Source organism: Mustela lutreola, chromosome 3 (assembly GCF_030435805.1).
Source record: "Mustela lutreola isolate mMusLut2 chromosome 3, mMusLut2.pri, whole genome shotgun sequence".
Lineage (NCBI taxonomy): Eukaryota > Metazoa > Chordata > Mammalia > Carnivora > Mustelidae > Mustela > Mustela lutreola.
The window spans coordinates 201,181,750-201,204,234 of record NC_081292.1 but is presented as its reverse complement, the minus strand read 5'-3'; the positions used below and the strand labels follow the sequence as shown (position 1 = coordinate 201,204,234).

General features: G+C 37.3%; 1 protein-coding gene across 2 annotated transcripts in view; it reads left to right on the top strand.

The window, feature by feature from the left end:
* PLCL1 (phospholipase C like 1 (inactive)) overlaps positions 1-17,075 on the top strand; it is a 369,301-nt gene extending 352,226 nt beyond the window's left edge. The window contains exon 6 of one of the 2 annotated variants that reach the window (XM_059168493.1): positions 16,837-17,075. In XM_059168493.1, the coding sequence (XP_059024476.1) occupies positions 16,837-16,983 (147 nt within the window). In that variant the 3' untranslated portion in view covers positions 16,984-17,075. Of the gene's footprint in view, positions 1-1,053; positions 2,731-16,836 lie in introns of those variants that run through there. The other variant, XM_059168492.1, reaches the window with a different exon arrangement.
* The last annotated feature ends 5,410 nt before the right edge of the window (positions 17,076-22,485 follow it).

Below are 22,485 nucleotides of genomic sequence, written 5' to 3'. Positions count from 1 at the left end.
CTCCTCAAATTAAACAGCGTCTCATGGAGCACATTGGACAAAATAGGTGACTTCTCCTTTTGCCAAGTCTGGGCTTTGTGGAGCACCTCTCCAGCCATCAGTGTCAACTCCACATCCTCCCACTGTCCCCTGCCGTGCGGGGTCACCGAACCACTGCCATGAGAACGGAGAGGGAAGAGAGGAAGGACCATTTCCTCTTTGGCCTGTGCCCTGCGGGAGTAGGTTCCGGCTTCTCCACACTTGGTCTGTCGGGTGCCTGCGGCAGCATCAGCTTATACACCTGATCATTATTAACAAAGAAGTAAAATAAGAAATTTAAAAAAAAAAAAAAAAGGAGAGAAAGTCTTTCTCAAGAGCTGATGTTCCTGACAGCGGATGGTTTCCTATGATCCTCATTTGCTTTTTGGTTTGATCGACATGCTAAGGCTCCGGGCCCCCCACCCCATCACCCAGATGGAAACATTGTCTTTAGGGTGATGGAAAAGAGAGAAGGAATGTGGGTAACTAATAATTTATTAAAAGGCAGGTTGCAAGGATAACCCAATATATAAAAACCCAGATTACTAAGCATAATGGAGTGTGATTTACTCTACAGAAGATGTTTTGCTTTGTAAGCTCTTGTACATTGAGGGGCTGATTTAATTTTCACTTCTTTAAAGAGGAGCTTCTTTCCTTGTTGTCTCCCAAGCCTAGGAATGCTTGGCCTGGGTGGGACAGGAGTTGCAGCAGTTTCAAAGCCTCAGACCATGGGGATGGTGCATCATCCTCATAATGCAGAGTAGCCCCCGCCCCAGGTTATTCCTCACTGCAAGAATCTCAAGAGGCTACTGGCAACCACTGACCTGATTGGGAAGGAAGGCCCAGGCCGAGGTCCCTGGCTTAAAGAGCAAGACCCTGAACAGTGCTAGAAAAAAGCCCGGGGGTATTCCCAGGCTCTGAGGTTCCAAGTCCATTTCCTCACTGAGGAGTAGCACTAATATATCAAGTAATGTCACTCAGGTTACGCCTGGTCCATAACTTTCTCCTTTGGTATACATTTGTCCTTGTTTGTAGGGCCAAGGAGATCTGTTGAAGAATGCCAAGAATGAAGCTGTAGAAAACATGAAGCAGATCCAGCTGGCGTGCCTGTCCTGTGGACTTAGTAAAGCACCCAGCAGTGGTGCAGAAGCCAAGAGCAGACGCAGCCTGGAAGCCATCGAGGAGAAGGAGAGCAGCGAGGAGAATGGGAAGCTGTGACCGCGGGCAGGGCCCACACGCCCACCCAGCCTTCGCCCCAGCGCTCTGCTGTTTCTTTCTGGTTTTCTTTCTTTAAGCTTTTTAGAAGTTCACAAGAAGATGCCCTCTGTGGGGTGTTGGACATAGATATGTTCACAATGTCAGTATTTTAATGTAGTTAATTTATCTAAGTTAAGACCTTTAGTAGCGGTGTTTAAAGTTCTAAGATGTGTACATACCCATGTGTGGATGTGGGTGGGAGCATGTGTGTATGTGTGTGTGTGTGTGAGAGAGAGAAACAGAGACAGAGAGAGAGAGAGAGGGAGAGAGAACAAAAGAAAGAAAGGAAGAACCAGAACGTGACAGAGAAAGGAAAAGAGAGACATTGAGATCCTATGAAAATCTAGTCTATGTTGCATTATTCATTCAGTAGGTCATTATCTTATCATTTTGGGACAAATTTATTCATCTGAAATTCTAAAGAGCACTTATTATAACCGGTTACTGTGTTTACTTTACTTTGTCATTCAATTTAGAGATCTTAACATAGGTTATTATCAAACGAAGCCAAATTTACCAATGCATAGATGTTTTGGTATAAATATAGATTAGAAAAATTCCCAAGAATTGCAATAGAGATAAAAGTGAGAAAGATAAACAAGTGATCAGAATTTCTGATGTCAGCAAAATAACTTCTTCAGTTAGAAACTCTTTAAAGTATTCATTAAATCAAATCAATTTTTAGAAAGTTTGTGGTAGTTGTTTAATAAGTGTATGATTTCAATGGAAAAGCTGATCATAAATGAATTTATATCCACCTATATGGAACTCTGAAACACAGTGAGAGCTCTGTTGTAATTGGGATTTTAATGTGACATTATTTTCAGTTATAAAATTTCAAGGTTGAGATTTGTTGGAAGGTCTCATTCTTCCAAACTGGAATCTAGCATTCATTTTCTATAATGGACATGAGCAGCTAGGAGGTCTTGTCTTTGATTAAATATAATTTATTGTACTAAATTTAAACTGAAAGACATTGTTCAAACAATACCACATTATCATATTGAGCTCATATAAATTCTGTGGGCCAGGTAACATCTTTGTGATGATTTAAGAACTAACTGATTATAAATATGATACAATTTTAATACATGAACAAAAACATACACACAAAAGAAGCAAACTAATTAGGGTACATTTATAATTGCATCCAGATAATTTTTACCCTAATATATTCATAAAGTACTTGAGTGTAGTATGTTTGTTACCTCCAGAAGAACTAAATGTTCTATGGTTATGAAAATATATTTATTTAAAACATTGCTTTTATTTTGAAAAGCTTCTTAATTAATTTGATTAACAAATACACCAGTTTTGGGGGAACCTAGGGAAGATAATTGTTGACATTTTGCAAATATAAGCATCTTCTGTAGCTACTGTGTTAAGTTATTTCTGACTTCTTAACACTATTATGTTCATGTTGCACATTACTGAAAGTAAAGATATGAAACAACACTTTCATTGTTTTCCTTTATTGTGAATTCATTGAAAGAAAAAATGAAAATAATGAAATATAATGATATTATATTAAAAATATCTCAAAGGTATGATATTTCCATGGACCAAATATGGTCCTTGGAAATTTCTCCTTGGGTTTCAAACTGGGCACCTGGGGGAGGTTCATGAGCTCATTTTAAGGTAGGTTTCCAATGGTACTACAATTGCCTGAAAAAATTTCTTTATCCTCCATTACACTTAACCTGCGCAGTAAAAGGAATAGTAGAATGCAAGTGTCTAAACTCCTTATGATGAAAAGCGGATGATAGAGACTGAAACAAAACCCATTTTATATCAGTCAATTGGTTGGTTTCACCTTTGGACCTCTTCACCTCCCTGAATTCTATTCAGAGAAGTCCTGGCCTTTCCTAGTGGTACAGAGAGGTGGGAAGAGAAGATGAAGAGTGAAAACACTCAAAGAATATTATTAATTTCACTACTTGAGGGTCAAAGCCAATCCTTAAAAGTGGCTTCCCTGGTTCATTCTACTTGTCTTGAAGTTCCACTCACACTTAGGAACTTGCCCAAATGCTCTTGAACTGTTTTTGTTTTTAGTTTAAATAGAGTTTGAAAAACAGAATAAAACAAAACACAAGTATTCTTGAGAACATGATATGGGTTCCACCTCATGTAATGCTACTTCTGGCCATGGGTTATCTGCCATTCTGTACTCCACTGTGTTGGGTATGATTGATAGTCAGGGAGTGAGGGGTTGGGTGGGATGAGTGTTAGATTTCGAGAATGGTCTTGCCTCTGGATAGAATAATAAAAACAAACAAAACTTTTTATATTATTACATCCTGCCAGTGTCTGTCTTCTTTCCAGATTTGTACCGCAGTAGAAAAATCCTCCTTCTGTCCACTTATCTTTCAACAGTACTAGGAAGATAATGGTAGATATTATTTCTGTTTTTGTTTATTAATTTTTACATTGCCAATTAATTTTCATTAGTTTTGAAGCACAGATGGTAGACATCATCGCTGACAGAGCCACTGATAGAGTAAACGGAAGAATCGACTTTGGATTCTGGTTTGTCTGATTTTATGTGCAAGAGTATTGGTTCAGTGGTTTTGATTTTCAGTTTAATTCTCATAATTTTAAACTAAAGTACTAACTCTTTCCCTTATAACCAAAAATGAAAAGGCCGTTATTGTATTCTTTGATAGTAAAATGCTAATGATCAATATTAAACACGCAAAAACAGATCTGTAAAACAATCACCCCCATTAACATTTAGATTTATACCCCTTAAGACACTGAACATGCTTTGATTATACATACATCTAAATATGCTTTAATTTTTAAGAAAAGTGAGATTACATTATATAAAGTGTTTTTGTAATAATCTTTTTACACAATAAAGACAATACATCATGAATCACTTTCTGTCAATAAATATATACGTACATTGGGGCTCTCAGCCTTTGAACTGAATCTAGTATGCTAATAATGTGTTTTATTTGGTCACTGAATCTTTTTAAAAAAATTTTAAATAATAGGCAATTTTCAAAAATCCGGAAATTTCACATCAAAGTTTAATTTCCCCTTCTAAACGATTAGGTATTCTGATGACAATAGATACCCTTCCATATCTCTCCACATCTTATTTGTCATCAATTAATTGAAACCATCTTCTCCAAGAGGGGCATGCACTACCCAGTTTGCCAAAGGGCTTCTTCTCTCATTTATGTCACCTCCTGACTCTGTAGATGTCTTAGGTGGAGATTCTTGATTCACATTAGTGTTAGTGTCTTATTGTGTGGATTATCATAACATATTTAGCCAATCTCCTGTTTTCTCTCCCAATTTCTTGTATGTAAGCATTGCAGTGATGAAATCCATTTGTTCAAAGTGGTTCGATTTTATTCTTTGGGATAAATTTCTAGAAGTAGAATTATTGGGTCAAAGGATACATAGATATTTTAAGGATTTTGAGATGCATTACAAAATAGCTTCCAAAAAAGGTATCCAATTTCAATTCCCAATAAGAATTTGTGGGAATGCTCAAATCTTGACTAATACTAAATTTAATTATTGTTATGTATATGTTTGCCAATCTGCTAGATTAAAAAATTTTATTTCTTTTTATGTCTACTCTCTAGTGAGAGTGAACACATATTAGTATGTTCATTGACTATGGATAATCTCATATAGATATGAGTTTCCTGATCATTTTTGAGTGGGGTGGTAACTTTTAATCTTTTCATTATTATTTTTAAGAAGTATTTACTTAATAAGAATCTTAACCCTGTGTTTTTCATATATATTACCAATGTCTTTTGACATGCAGATCCCTCATTTAATCCAAATTATGATTTTTTCCATTATGAGTAGTGTTAAGAGAATTTTGTCCATCTACGCTCATGAAAATATTCTCCTAAATTACTTTTCACATTTAAATCTATAATCCTCTTAGCTTTGCTTTTTTGTGTATAGATTAAGTTAGATGTCTAATGTTATTTGTTCTAAACTTGGATAATCAGGTGACCCAGCTTATTTACTGTACACTGTCCTTTATCCATTCTTCTGTAATGCCATCCTTAGAAAAAAGGAAGCACCCATGTATGTGTGTCTATTTCTGGAATCTCTGTTTGGTTCTGTTGGTCGGTGTCTGTCCTGGAAACATTACTGTGCTGTTCTAATTATGATAGCTTTGTAATGTTTTTGTATCAGAGAGAATAGGCCTCCCCACTTTTCTTCTTCAACATTTCCTCTTTGCATTTCCATATGTCCATTTGTATGAGATACCTTCTGGAACTTTTATTGGTATTACACTGAATGGATATATCATTTTGGGGAGTTTGGACATAATTCATATTATTGAGTATTCCAATCCATTTGCATGGCATATTATTCCATTTATTCAGGTTGTATTTAATTTCTCTTAATACATTTTTATAGATTTCTCTATAAAGTTCTTACAAATCTTTCCGTATATCTATTCCTAGGTATTTGACATTTTTCATGCTATTAGAAATAGCAATGCTTTCAAACTTAAGTTTCCAAATTATATATAAAAATATAATAGATTGTTTTGTAATGATCATGTGGACTATCAAGTGAACTTGCTAAACTATTTGTTGATCTGAATTGTCTATTTATTATTTTGGACTTTATAGGTACAGATTATGTCATATACAAATAATGGCAGTTTTATCTTTTCTCTTCTGATCTGTATGCATTTTACTTATGTTTTTTATCTGCTTTTCTTGATTTGTAGAACTGGTTAAAACCTTCAGTATAATATTCAATAGAAATGATGTTAGTAAACATCCTTTCTCCTTCCCAACCTCAGAGGAATTTTGCAGTATTTCAACATTATGTATGATGTTTACTCTGATTCTGGTATTCTGGTAGATTCATTAGGGAATGAAAAAAATTTTAAATATATATATATATTTAGTGAGATATATATAATAGTGAGATATATACATATATACACACACATATATATATGTATATATAACTATAAAACCTTTAGAAGAAAATATAGGAGAAAATTTTTGATCCTGGGTTAAGGCTATGAATTTTAGATATGACACCAAAACACAAGTAACAAAGGAAGAATAAGACTGAACTTCATCAAAATTAAAAACTTTTGTACTTCAAATGACACCATCAAGAAAGTGAAAAGACAATCTGTAGGATGAGTTCACAACTTGTATGTATGATAAAGGACTGGCATCCAGGATACATAAAGAATCACTACAATATCATAAAAAGACAACCCAATTTTAAAAATGGACAAAGAATCTGAATAAACATTTATTCAGAGAAGATATACAAGTGGGAAATAAGCAAATGGAAGGATACTCAACATCATTTATCATCAGAAAAATTTAAATTGAAACCACTATGTGATACCACTTCTTACCCACCAGGATAGCTATAATAGAAAAAGACAGGTAGCAACAAGTGCTAGTGAGGAAGTAGAGAAATTAGAACCATCATACACTATTAGTGTAATGTAAAATGGTCCAGCTGCTTTGGTAAAGAACCTGGCACTTTACCAAAAGATTAAACATAGAGTTACTATGTGACCAGCAATTCCACTTCTAGGCATATCCCCAAGAAAAATGAAAATACATGTCCACAAATGCTCATAGCAGCATTATTCAGAATAGTCAAAAAGTGGAAACAATCCAAGTGTCCATCAACAGATGAAATGATAAGATAGTATATCCACAAAACGGGTTATTCAACAATAAAAAGAAATGAAGTACGGAGACATGTTACAACATGAATGAACCTTGAAAACATCATGTTAAGTTAAGGAAACCAGGTAGGGAGGCCACATGTTGTGTGATTCCATTTCTAGGAAATGTCCATAAGATGCAAATCTGTGGAGACAAAGTATCCTTGTGGTTTTCAGGGGCTGGGAGGAGGTGGGATGGGGAGGGACCGCTGATGGGTATGTGTTTTCTTTTGGGGTGATGAGATGTTCTGGAATTAGATATTGATGATGGTTGCACAGCTTTGTGACTGTACTAAAAACTACTGTGTAGTTTAAGAGGGTGAATTCTATATTACGTAAACTATCAGTGAAAGAATTACTTAAAAAAAAGAAACATAGAAAGGAGAGTTTACATAATGAGCCGAGCACCAGTGAATAGTGAAATAACTCCAAGAAATCTGATACATATGAAATAGATAGGGATGGGGAAAAAGATACTTGAAAAAATAATGACTGAGAAAACTCTTACTTTGAATGAAAACTATAAAGCCACAGATCTAAGAACCTTCAAAAAATCCCAAGGACCAGAAACATGAAGTAAACAGCCAAGACATATTATAATAAAATTATTCAAAAGTAGTGGTACTGAGAAAATCTTAAAAGTAGATAGTGAGATAAGACATGTATATGTAGTACATAGAAAATTAGAAAGCACATTATTTAGCATAACCTAAATGGACAATGGAGCAAATTTAACTGAAAGAGAGGCAAAAACTTAATTCTAGAATTCTATGCCCAGTGAAAGTGCCATTTAAAACTAAACGCGATATAAAGAATTTCAAAAGATGAAAGACGTCATCACCAGCACAGTTGCAGTAGAAGAAATGTTAAAGGAAGTTCTGACTTTGTTAAATGATCATTTATTAAGTCAAGTCCCAAGGTGCTGGATGATTCCACAGAAGGCCACAAGGGAATTGAAGTAGAGAAGTTTGTTACTCATAACTTCCAAAAATGTATGTGGCACACTTTAGTATGGGACCATGGCGTGGTAGAGGCAGGGCACAGGCAGAAGGAAAGTGGGGAACTGAGGGCACATACATTTATTTTGGGTCTGAGGTGGAGAGCTTTGGTGTTCTTGGGCTGAGGCTGGGTTGGCCAGTTCAAAAGTGGGGGTTTCATAAACTTTGTGGGGGTCTTATCTACAGGGCACTCAAGGAGAAGGCTCTCAGATGGGGAGAGACTGTTTATCACAAGGGGGGTTTGGGGAATTTATATCGGGAACTTGTATTTACTTACGACTCTGTGCTGTTATCTAGAGCATGCATTCAAGAAGGGGGCTAGTGTCGGTTCAAGGCCTCCACAGGCCTCCTGGCCACACAAAGTGGATGCTGAGACAGCACCATTATGGAGCAGTATGACTAAATTCTCAATAGAATTCCTCTAGACTGGAGGAAATGATGTCAGATGAAGATATGGATCTACACAAAGGAATAAAGAACACTAGGAATAGCAACGATAGAGGTAAATAGATTAAAAAGTATATTACTTAAATCCCACAGAGTTAAATGACTGTCTAAACAAAAAGAACAAGGTAATAAGGAAATCGGAATAGATATACAAGGAAAATGTATGATAAGAATAGCACCAAATTGGTAGAAGAGAAAGACTCCAGTACTATGTGTGAAATAGTCTGATACCACTTGAAGGCTCATTGTGATAAGTTAAGGAGTAACTTATCACAATCCTAAATCAACCACTAAAATTGAATCAGCAGAATATATTCAATTAATCCCAAGAAGGCAGAAATAGAAAAAAAAAAAAAAGGAAGAAAGAAGAGATGGGGGAAAAAAACAGATAGCAAGATGTTTGTCTTAAAGGCTAAGCATGTCAGTAATCACATTAAATGTAATTGTATAAATAAAATTGTCAGATTGAATAAGAAACTAAACAGTACGCTGTCTATGGAAAGTACACCTCAAATAGAATGATACAAACAGTTTAAAAGTAAACAGATGGGAAAGATACATCATGCAAACATGGATCAAAAGAAAACTGAGGGGCGTCTGGGTGGCTCAGTGGGTTAAGGCCTCTGCCTTCAGCTCAGGTCATGATCCCAGGTCCTGGGATCGAGCCCCACATCGGGATCTCTGCTCCGTGGGGAGCCTGCTTCCTCCTCTCTCTCTGCCTGCCTCTCTGCCTACTTGTGATCTCTGTCAAATAAATAAATAAAATCTTAAAAAAAAAAAAAAGAAAACTGAAATGGCTGTATTCATATCCGATGAAGTACATTTCAGAGCAATGAATGGTGCCAGGGATCAAGAGGGTCCTTTCGTAGTGATTAAGGAATCACTTCATCAAGAAGATGTTATAATTCTAAATGCTTATGCATCGAAAATCAGTGCTTCAAAATGCATGAAGCAAAAACTGATAGAATTGTCAGAAGAAATACACAATCATATGATTATCGTCTGAGTCTTCAATACACCTTCCTAAGCAGTTGACTGATCAAAGAGAAAATAAATATGATCTAAGAGATTTAAATAATATCATCAACCACCCTGACATAACTGATATTTCTACAACACTGCCCTCAACAAGAGTAACATACATGGTTTTTCGAGTGTACAGGAACATTAATCAAGAGAAACCATGTTCTGGGTCATAAAGCCAACCTCAATAAATTTAAAAGGATTAAAATTATACAAAATGTGTTCTCTGACTACGAAGGAATTACATTAGCAATCAATAATAGAAAGACGTTTGAAAAATCTCCAAATATTCAAAAACTAAATGAAGTACTTCTAAATAATTCATTAGTCAAAGAGGAAATCAAAAAGGAACTCAGAAGGTAGTTTAAACGTTAAGTGACACATCATCAAAATTCTTCGAATAACACTAGTGTCATTCAGAGGAGGAAATTTATAGCAGTTAATATGTGTATTAGAAAAGAGGGGAATACGAAAACTTTAGGCCCATAAATTCTACAAGTTCCTTGGAAGATACAAACTACCAAATCTCAGAACAATTATAATGAGTAAAAGAGGTCCAACAAAAAGCACATACCGTGTTTCTAACAATATAAATGTTTGGAAATGCAAACTAATGAATCATGACAGATCCCCAGTGTTTGCCTGGGGAAAGTGGGAGATGTCGGGGCTCCAAGTGGCAGAAGAAAACTTTCAGGGAGGGTGTCTGTGTTCATTATCTTGATTGTGGTGATGGCTTCCCATGTTATACATCAAAGTGTAACTAATTGTATGCTGCAAATATGTGGAACTTACTGTATGACATTATACCCCAATAAAGCTCTTAAAAATACACAACAGTATCTCTAAGTTAATAATAATTTCAAGGAAGCTTTATGTATTTATTTTCATTTATAAGTAAACTTACCCCTGCCTGTCTGTTTGCTGTTTCTTTTTTCCCTTGATGTTCAAGATTTCACTTCTGTATATTTTTAGATAATTCAATTTTATTTTTAGTTGGGAAATAGTGAGTTTGAAGAGTTAGGTATCTTTTTAGCTTATAAAAGTTTTCTTTCTGCATTTTCCAGCGTGTGTGTATGCGCATGCCCGTGCATGTAGGGACATATTTGCTTCGTGTCACTGTTTTAGTCTCTTTAGGAACAGCATTTGGCCTCATCATTGTCATATCTTTCCCTCATCTTTTCTGTAATCATGCTATTTTTCTGCACTTTGAATTCTGGGAGGTTTTCTTGTGACTTTCCTTTACAAAAAAAATTCCATATTCTATATTGTCAGTCTTGCTGCTTAATATTTGACCACATTTTTCATTTCAAAGAATTTCTTCTTTAACTCATCTCACTCTTTATTTAAATTCCTGCTTGCCTCTCAGACAGCTTTTCCCCTCATGATCTATTTTCTGGTCCCATCTTTAATAGTTAGCTCTTACCCTGTCTTCTGTATGCCACATACTGTATCCACTCATTTAGTTCTCAAAACTGTCTTAGAGACTGATATTCTCTCCAGTAGAAGGGAAACCGGGGCTGAGAGACTGCTCAGTTTCAATTGCTGCGTAACAAATTGCCCCCAAACCTCCCCGTTTAAAGAGTGGAGCCCATTCATTTTGTTCAGCTATCTGCAATTTAGGTAAGGTTCCACCGGAGGGTACCCATCTCTGTTCTACTCGGTGTCACTTGGGATGATTTGAACGCCAGGGGTTGGAATCATTCGATTTGTTCTCGCCCAGGGCCAGGAGTCAGTGCTGGCTGAGAACTTAACTGCAAGATCTACAGAGGGCCTCTGCATCGGTGTTCCTTGAGATAGCCATCCAGGATAATGCCAGGTCACCTTTATGACTTCGCCACATAAATCACACAGCACCATTTCTACCACATTGTATTCATTGAAGGTGACCATTAGGGCATGCCCAGTGTCAAGGAGGAGAGGTGTGATGAAGTTAACTATTGATGAGGTATGGAAAGGTTCTGGAAGAGTGTGTGAAACCAGACATGTTGCTGTTGCCAATTCTGGAAATTTTAATCTTCCACAGAGAAGTTAAGTATTTTTTCCAAGGTCATATGATAATAATGGAGGAAGATTACTTCACAGAAATCTTTTTTTTTTTTAATTTTTTATTTTTTATAAACATATATTTTTATCCCCAGGGGTACAGGTCTGTGAATCACCAGGTTTACACACTTCACAGCACTCACCAAATCACATACCCTCCCCAATGTCCATAATCCCACCCTCTTCTCCCAAACCCCCTCCCCCCGGCAACCCTCAGTTTGTTTTGTGAGATTAAGAGTCACTTATGGTTTGTCTCCCTCCCAATCCCATCTTGTTTCATTTATTCTTCTTCTACCCACTTAAGCCTCCATGTTATATCACCACTTCCTCATATCAGGGAGATCATATGATAGTTGTCTTTCTCTGCTTGACTTATTTCGCTAAGCATGATACGCTCTAGTTCCATCCATGTTGTTGCAAATGGCAAGATTTCATTTCTTTTGATGGCTGCATAGTATTCCATTGTGTATATATACCACATCTTCTTGATCCATTCATCTGTTGATGGACATCTAGGTTCTTTCCATAGTTTGGCTATTGTGGACATTGCTGCTATAAACATTCGGGTGCATGTGCCCCTTTGGATCACTACATTTGTATCTTTAGGGTAAATACCCAATAGTGCAATTGCTGGGTCATAGGGCAGTTCTATTTTCAACATTTTGAGGAACCTCCATGCTGTTTTCCAGAGTGGCTGCACCAGCTTGCATTCCCACCAACAGTGTAGGAGGGTTCCCCTTTCTCCGCATCCTCGCCAGCATCTGTCATTTCCTGACTTGTTGATTTTAGCCATTCTGACTGGTGTGAGGTGATATCTCATTGTGGTTTTGATTTGTATTTCCCTGATGCCGAGTGATATGGAGCACTTTTTCATGTGTCTGTTCGCCATCTGGATGTCTTCTTTGCAGAAATGTCTGTTCATGTCCTCTGCCCATTTCTTGATTGGATTATTTGTTCTTTGGGTGTTGAGTTTGCTAAGTTCTTTATAGATTCTGGACACTAGTCCTTTATCTGATATGTCGTTTGCAAATATCTTCTCCCATTCTGTCAGTTGTCTTTTGATTTTGTTAACTGTTTCCTTTGCTGTGCAAAAGCTTTTGATCTTGATGAAATCCCAGTAGTTCATTTTTCCCCTTGCTTCCCTTGCCTTTTGCGTTGTTCCTAGGAAGATGTTGCTGCGGCAGAGGTCGAAGAGGTTGCTGCCCGTGTTCTCCTCAAGGATTTTGATGGATTCCTTTCGTACATTGAGGTCCTTCATCCATTTTGAGTCTATTTTTGTGTGTGGTGTAAGGGAATGGTCCAATTTCATTTTTCTGCATGTGGCTGTCCAATTTTCCCAGCACCATTTATTGAAAAGGCTGTCTTTTTTCCATTGGACATTCTTTCCTGCTTGTCGAAGATTAGTTGACCATAGATTTGAGGGTCTATTTCTGGGCTCTCTATTCTGTTCCATTGATCTATGTGTCTGTTTTTGTGCCAGTACCATGCTGTCTTGATGATGACAGCTTTGTAATAGAGCTTGAAGTCCGGAATTGTGATGCCACCAACGTTGGCTTTCTTTTTCAATATCCCTTTGGCTATTCGAGGTCTTTTCTGGTTCCATATAAATTTTAGCATTATTTGTTCCATTTCTTTGAAAAAGATGGATGGTACTTTGATAGGAATTGCATTAAATGTGTAGATTGCTTTAGGTAGCATAGACATTTTCACAATATTTATTCTTCCAATCCAGGAGCATGGCACATTTTTCCATTTCTTTGTGTCTTCCTCAATTTCTTTCATGAGTACTTTATAGTTTTCTGAGTATAGATTCTGTGTCTCTTTGGTTAGGTTTATTCCTAGGTATCTTATGGTTTTGGATGCAATTGTAAATGGGATTGACTCCTTAATATCTCTTTCTTCTGTCTTGCTGTTGGTGTAGAGAAATGCAACTGATTTCTGTGCATTGATTTTATATCCTGACACTTTACTGAATTCCTGTATAAGTTCTAGCAGTTTTGGAGTGGAGTCTTTTGGGTTTTCCACATATAGTATCATATCATCTGCGAAGAGTGATAATTTGACTTCAATGAAATAGAAACCAAAAAAACAATAGAACAAATCAACGAAACTAGGAGCTGGTTCTTTGAAAGAATTAATAAAATTGATAAACCCCTGGCCCGACTTATCAAAAAGAAAAGAGAAAGGACCCAAATAAATAAAATCATGAATGAAAGAGGAGAGATCACAACTAACACCAAAGAAATACAAACTACTATAAGAACATACTATGAGCAACTCTACGGCAATAAATTTGACAATCTGGCAGAAATGGATGCATTCCTAGAAACATATAAACTACCACAACTGAGCCAGGAAGAAATAGAAAGCCTGAACAGACCCATAACCAGTAAGGAGATTGAAACAGTCATTAAAAATCTCCAAACAAACAAAAGCCCAGGGCCAGACGGCTTCCCGGGGGAATTCTACCAAACATTTAAAGAAGAACTAATTCCTATTCTCCTGAAACTGTTCCAAAAAATAGAAATGGAAGGAAAACTTCCAAACTCATTTTATGAGGCCAGCATCACCTTGATCCCAAAACCAGACAAGGATCCCACCAAAAAAGAGAGCTATAGACCGATATCCTTGATGAACACAGATGCGAAAATACTCAACAAAATACTAGCCAATAGGATTCAACAGTACGTTAAAAGGATTATTCACCACGACCAAGTGGGATTTATTCCAGGGCTGCAAGGTTGGTTCAACATCCGCAAATCAGTCAATGTGATACAACACATCAATAAAAGAAAGAACAAGAACCATATGATACTCTCAATAGATGCTGAAAAAGCATTTGACAAAGTACAACATCCCTTCCTGATCAAAACTCTTCAAAGTGTAGGGATAGAGGGCACATACCTCAATATCATCAAAGCCATCTATGAAAAACCCACCGCAAATATCATTCTCAATGGAGAAAAACTGAAAGCTTTTCCGCTAAGGTCAGGAACACGGCAGGGATGTCCATTATCACCACTGCTATTCAACATCGTACTAGAGGTCCTAGCCTCAGCAATCAGACAACAAAAGGAAATTAAAGGCATCCAAATCGGCAAAGAAGAAGTCAAATTATCACACTTCACAGAAATCTTATTTCATAAAAATGATAGTAAATTTCCTGGAGTAAAACTTGATGCTATCTCAAATTTTTTAAAAGATTTATTTACTTATTTTAGGGGGAGAGAGAGAGAGAGTGGGTGTGTGAGTGTTGGGGAGGGGCAGGAGAAACTCAAGCAGACCCCTGTTGAGCGGGGAGCCTGATGCAGGGTTCTATATCACAACCTTGAGATCATGGCCTGAGCCCGAATCAAGAGTTGGCCACTCAACTGATTAAGCCACCCAGATGCCCTGATGCTATCTCCAATGTTCTTAAAAATTTATATGTATGACTCTTATGTTATATTTTAGCATTTAGTACTATAGTCTTTTATGTTACTGTATACATTCATATAGATTTGCTTTTCTTTTCTGACTGCTCTTGCAATATTTTATTCAAACTTTTTTTTTTTTCTTAAGAAATGGCTTGAGTTTATTCTTGCTAGAATTCTTCACTGTTAGCTTGGATGTTGTTAAAATGCTTACTTAAAATTTAAGTGCAGAACTAAATATTTTATCTTAAGCAGCAGGATCTAATGTTACTTACTTGGTAATCTGGTTACATTAGGAGTAAGGACTTGAGACCTAGTAAAATCTCAAGTGTTCCAATTCCTAATGAGAGGATAACTTCGTGGTAATAAAAGTGAATGGTTTTACATGGTTTATTGATTTCACTCCTAAATGGTACAATGTTTTCTTTTGCAACAGTGTTCTGTTTTGTGATAGATTTTATAATCTTCATTTGGCATTTGGGGAAATCAAGATGTCTTTCTTTGTCTAGGGGACCCTAGAAGTTATACTTACTGGCTCTTGATATGGTGACTTTTCATTTCTCCATAGCATGTAGCAGTACTTTGTCAATAAGATAAAAGAAACTGGTATAACAACTCACCCAAAATATGTTTAGTGCACAGTCAGTTTCAGCTCAAAGCCAGGGAAGCCTTGCAGTGGTGGGGATTTCCTTTTGCACGTGTTTTCATCAGGGTGAACATGTTTTTGTCTTCCTGGTAGTATGAGGCATAAGTGGACTTCTAGGCTCTACATGTTTTCTAAATTCTTTTAATTTCTGCAGGACCTAATCAGAACATATATTTGGATATGTTGGAATATATTTGTGAATATATAACCTGAATGTATATTTTGTTTGGAGATTGGTAGGTTTGATGCTGTTGTATTGAGGTTCAGTGTCTGCATTTGTCTATATACAGATATGCCATATAAATATCGTCATCTCTTCCATATCGTCTCTTTAAAAAATATAATGCATGAATGTTTGGATGTTAGGGTCTCTGAAACAAGCATACTAACAGCTGCTGGCAAAATGCTTAATAGCCTTTTTTTATCTGTCTTTTATTTATGCAGTCACAGATTTCAGCATTCTCAACAAGGAATCCATAATTACTTGTTGGGTAAAACAAACCATTGACATCGGAAAGGATAAGAGTAGCTTTTATGCGAATATTGTACAGTCCCTCTTATCTCTAAGGAGAGCAGTGTGACACAGCCGAATGGAAAAGAATGCTGCTCAAATAAAATCTCAAGGGCATTGTAGCTGTGCAATGGTTAGAAATTTTGCTCAGTATCTAATATTAATGTCCTATATTCTTAAATCCCCTTATCTGTTTTATTTCGATGTAGCGATGGCTGTTCAGCCCATATAGTGTAAAAAATTGGACCTTGCAAACTGGAGAGGCCAGATTTTGGATTTTCTGTACAGGGTCCTTCCTCAGTGTATCCATATCTGGGATACCACGTGTTCTGATTTTCCTTTGTACAACCTAGTGCTGCCGAGCGCTAGGGAGAGTATAGAAATCCGAGCACTTTGGTGAGAAGGCCTGAATAATACATTGGATTTGCAATGTTCTAGCCTCCTTGTCACCATATTTGGGTCAAGTTGCACTGTGTAGTACCAGGAGGGCCTTCCTTCCTTTAGGCCGAGCAGTAGGGGGACACAGGAGAGAGATCTCTTTCTGTGGCAGTCTTACGCTTTCCCACCACACCCGGATGTTGCCTCGTGTTTCCATGAGTTGTTCATTGATTCCCTCCTGTATTCAAATGTTCAGTCAGCCTCTCACATAAGAGAAGTACTAAGCTTTTCGGAAACATTTTAAAAATCTCACTTATAGGTATCACACAAAGAAAAATCATTGAATACTCTGGATTTGCCCCTCCTTTCACCATTCATACTGCTAACTGGTTAATTCTTCTATTTTTCAGAGAACCTGTGTTTTGGAGCCTGTTCCGTGGGCCAGACAGCAGACCACCATTCACTGTGGAAACCAAGGGCGTTCACACACTGAAGCTGTGTGCTTTCACAGTCCCCGAATTAGGAAGACTTTCTTTTCCTTTTTTACTTTTGGTTGAAGTATAAAAATGGATTTCTTTACTATTAATTAATTTCTCTTTTCTAGCAATTCAATTTAGTCATGAGGAGAAATTCAACATGACAATTTAAGAAATTGTAAGTCTCCTATTTAAAAATCAAATTGTAAAAGAATATGCTTTCTTAAGTTGGTTTCTATGTTTGTTCATTTGTTAACAGTGTCAGATTTTACCCTGATTTTTTAGTGGAGAACGTTTTGACACCTCTACAATTTAGAATACATTTCTGAGTAAGAAAATATTGTTCATTAGTTTTTTCTTTCTTGAACATTTTCTAAATAATCGTGAAAAATCCTTTTCCATGGAGAGAACAAAGCTTTAGGGATCATGAGCTTTTTCTTCAGTCAGCGACAAGTAGATTATGTTCTTTCCTCAAGGTATGTGCAAGGAATTATAAGATGGCAATATAACTCTGTTGTAATGTACAAAATAATGTTTTATTTCCTTCTATAGTTATAAACATGCCTGCAGTTATTTTCTGCCATTACACCTAGGAGAAGTGTCAAGTAAAATTACCATGTAAGAAAATTTTGATTTCTCAACCCCCATCCCCCTTACTACTTGTTCTCCTCTCAGTCTTTCGGTTCCTACTGAACATCACTGCCTCCTCACACACCCCAGAAGCCAGCTCCATTCTGTTCATGCTCTCACACTCTTCTGCCCTGTCTACAACCAATGCTCTTAGCAGCTCCGCTTGATTTGGACCTGCTTTCCTTTTACCTCTGTTGCCTACCATCCACCATGGTCTTGCCAGGATTATTGAAATAGCCTCCAACTAGACACTTTAGTATGTTTTTCTCCACAGTAGTCAGAATGAATGAAAAAAGAAACACACATACACATGTGTGTATGCCGGTGTGTACGGGTGTATGTGTGTGTATGATTGTGTATACATATATATGATACACATATATAATATGTAGATATTATATATAATTGATAGAACTGTGCCATGTGTCTATTTTATTTTTTCAAGAGGTGAATTTTATTTATTTTGTTATTTTTAAAATTTAAATTCAATTAGTCAACATACAGTACATCATTATTTTCAGATGTAGTGTTTAACAATTCATCAGTTGCATATAACACCTAGTGCTCATCGTATCACGTGCCATGTGTCTATTAATAAACCTAACCAAAGAGACACAGAATCTATACTCAGAAAACTATAAAGTACTCATGAAAGAAATTGAGGAAGACACAAAGAAATGGAAAAATGTTCCATGCTCCTGGATTGGAAGAATAAATATTGTGAAAATGTCTATGCTACCTAAAGCAATCTACACATTTAATGCAATTCCTATCAAAGTACCATCCATCTTTTTCAAAGAAATGGAACAAATAATGCTAAAATTTATATGGAACCAGAAAAGACCTCGAATAGCCAAAGGGATATTGAAAAAGAAAGCCAACGTTGGTGGCATCACAATTCCGGACTTCAAGCTCTATTACAAAGCTGTCATCATCAAGACAGCATGGTACTGGCACAAAAACAGACACATAGATCAATGGAACAGAATAGAGAGCCCAGAAATAGACCCTCAAATCTATGGTCAACTAATCTTCGACAAAGCAGGAAAGAATGTCCAATGGAAAAAAGACAGCCTTTTCAATAAATGGTGCTGGGAAAATTGGACAGCCACATGCAGAAAAATGAAATTGGACCATTTCCTTACACCACACACAAAAATAGACTCAAAATGGATGAAGGACCTCAATGTACGAAAGGAATCCATCAAAATCCTTGAGGAGAACACGGGCAGCAACCTCTTCGACCTCTGCCGCAGCAACATCTTCCTAGGAACAACGCAAAAGGCAAGGGAAGCAAGGGAAAAAATGAACTACTGGGATTTCATCAAGATCAAAAGCTTTTGCACAGCAAAGGAAACAGTTAACAAAATCAAAAGACAACTGACAGAATGGGAGAAGATATTTGCAAACGACATATCAGATAAAGGACTAGTGTCCAGAATCTATAAAGAACTTAGCAAACTCAACACCCAAAGAACAAATAATCCAATCAAGAAATGGGCAGAGGACATGAACAGACATTTCTGCAAAGAAGACATCCAGATGGCGAACAGACACATGAAAAAGTGCTCCATATCACTCGGCATCAGGGAAATACAAATCAAAACCACAATGAGATATCACCTCACACCAGTCAGAATGGCTAAAATCAACAAGTCAGGAAATGACAGATGCTGGCGAGGATGCGGAGAAAGGGGAACCCTCCTACACTGTTGGTGGGAATGCAAGCTGGTGCAGCCACTCTGGAAAACAGCATGGAGGTTCCTCAAAATGTTGAAAATAGAACTGCCCTATGACCCAGCAATTGCACTATTGGGTATTTACCCTAAAGATACAAATGTAGTGATCCAAAGGGGCACATGCACCCGAATGTTTATAGCAGCAATGTCCACAATAGCCAAACTATGGAAAGAACCTAGATGTCCATCAACAGATGAATGGATCAAGAAGATGTGGTATATATACACAATGGAATACTATGCAGCCATCAAAAGAAATGAAATCTTGCCATTTGCAACAACATGGATGGAACTAGAGCGTATCATGCTTAGCGAAATAAGTCAAGCAGAGAAAGACAACTATCATATGATCTCCCTGATATGAGGAAGTGGTGATGCAACATGGGGGCTTAAGTGGGCAGAAGAAGAATCAATCAATGAAACAAAATGGAATTGGGAGGGAGACAAACCATAAGTGACTCTTAATCTCACAAAACAAACTGAGGGTTGCCGGGGGGAGGGGGTTTGGGAGAAGGGGTTGGGATTATGGACATTGGGGAGGGTATGTGATTTGGTGAGTGCTGTGAAGTGTGTAAACCTGGTGATTCACAGACCTGTACCCCTGGGGATAAAAATATATGTTTATAAAAAATAAAAAAATAAATAAATAAATAAATAAAAATTAAAAAAAAAAATAAAACCCTCAAACAGATTCTTTTTTATTAAATATTTTATTTATTTATTTGACAGACAGATCACAAGCAGGCAGACAGGTAAGCAGAGAGAGAGAGGGAAGCAGGCTCCCCGCTGAATAGAAAGCCCAATGCGGGGCTTGATCCCAGGACCCTGAGATCATGACCTGAGCCAAAGACAGAGGCTTAACCCACTGAGCCACCCAGGCACCCCCACAAACAGATTCTGATTGCACTTAGAATCCAAATCCACAGCCATGATCCTCATGATTTGTAAGGTCTGACCCCTGCCTACCCGCTGCCTGTTATGGATTGTGTGTTTGTGTCCCCTCAAAATTCGTGTGTTGGAACCCTAATCCCCTACACGATGGTATTAGGAGGTGGGTCTTTGGGGGGTACTTAGGTTTAAATAAGATCATGATGGGATTATTATAAGAGAAATAGACTAGAACTCACTCTCTGTCATCATGTGAGGACACAATAGGAAGATACTTGTGGACTAGAAAGAGGGCCTTCTCCAGGAATCAAACTGGCTTGTACCTTGATCTTGGACTTCCCAGCCTCCAGAGCTGGGAGAAATAATTGTCTATTGTTTAAGCTGCCCACTATATGTTATTTGTTCTATTAGCTAAGACCCTGCTTGTCCTCCCCTGGCCCCTCTGCAACTATATTTCTACCTCCAAGCCATCAAGCTTATTACACTGGATCTTTCTTCCAGTGGCTGGTGTTTTTCATGTCATTCTGGTCTCAAATGTCATCTTTTCAGAGATACCTTCCCTGAACACACAATCTGAAGTAGCAGGATCCCTAAATATTCTCTGGCCCATCACTGCAAATGTATACACACACACACACACACACACACACACACACACACACATATATATATATATATATATATATATATATATATTTATTTATTTTTTGAGAGAGAGGGATAGTGTGCAAATGGAGGGGGAGGCACAGAGTGAGAGGGAGAGAGAGAATCTTAAGCAGGTTCCATACCCAGGCCTTCAGGAAAATCTTTGAATGCTTCTGAAGTATGCTTCTGAAGTATTCATGTTGGAATTCTTTTATCTTCCCTGAGATCTTTTTTTAGGCCCATAATTCTGCTTTTAAAAAACTGAACCTCTTCTCAAACACACTTACTGTTTCTATAGAGCCCGTCTCTGTGAAAAGACGCTGGTCTCTTATGACCTGAGTTCAATACAGTAGGCTGTCCCTTCTATAGTAAGAGTAGCTGCTGTTTTTCATGTTTTTTAATCACAAGAATATAATCTCCTTTCTCTTGTTTTCAGACTTGGTACATTCAGATAATGCTGAACATTAGCAAGCTATTTACTTTAATTGGCTGTAAGAGTTAGCTCTGGGCTTCCAGATAACTTGGGCAGAAAGTATGACAGAGTGAATAAGAAAACTCTCATATGAAGCAGAGGAAGATGATTTATTAGTAGAAAAAGTTCACAGCTCTGATCCAAACAAAAGTCTTAATTCCATACTATTTTGAACATCTATTATGTATTAGGTACATTCATTGAGCACATTATTGAACACCTATATTGTACTATTAGGAGCCACATTTCACTGATCTAAGGCACCATAAATTATAAGATGCACTATAATTTCATGTACCACTTAACAATAAAAGAATCTTGTCCATTTGACAATAGAATAACATCAATTAAAAGGCACATCCTGATTGAAAAGAAGTAAATAGGGATGTCTGGGGGGCTCAATCAGTAAAGCCTCTGCCTTCAGCTCAGGTCATGATCCCAGGATTCTGGATCAAGCCCTGAATCAGGCTCCCTGCTCAGTGGGGGGCCTGCTTCTCCATCTGCCTGCTGCTCCCCCTGCTTGTGCGCTTGCTCTCTCTCTCTCTCTGTCCCACTCTATCTCTGACAAATAAGTAAAAATCTTTAAATAAAAAAATAAAAAGAAGTAAATATTATGGGTAAAGATACCCTCAAAGAATTTACGGTCAAATAGGGAAAGCAGAGATTGAGTAAATAAGCTCATATACTTACTTGATAAGTTTGATAAAGCAACAGTAAAAATATATTCAAAGAACTTTTTCGTCCTGGTGGCTCACTTCTCTTCCTTGGAATCATTTCTAAATAAACTACCTACACACAAGTCTTGTCTCAGGCAGTGATTTTCAGGGACCCAAAATAAGCTAGTTGGTATCAGGATTAGCCCTACAATGTGGACCTTTGGGATGTGATTCTGGAACAATCAGTACTAGTCAAATAGCAACAAGTACCTATTGCTGGTGGATTCCTCACAGCAGCTTGTGGCATGCTGAAGGATCACAGCCAAAAAGAGTTGTCTGGGGGCACCTGGGTGGCTCAGGGGGTTAAGCCTCTGACTTTGGCTCAGGTCATGATCCCAGCATCCTGGGATGGAGCCCTGCATCCGGCTCTCTGCTCAGCAGGGAGCCTGCTTCCTCCTCTCTCTCTGCCTGTCTCTCTGCCTACTTGTGATCTCTGTCAAATAAATAAATAAATAAATAAATATTAAAAAAAAAAAGAGTTGTCTGCTGTTGA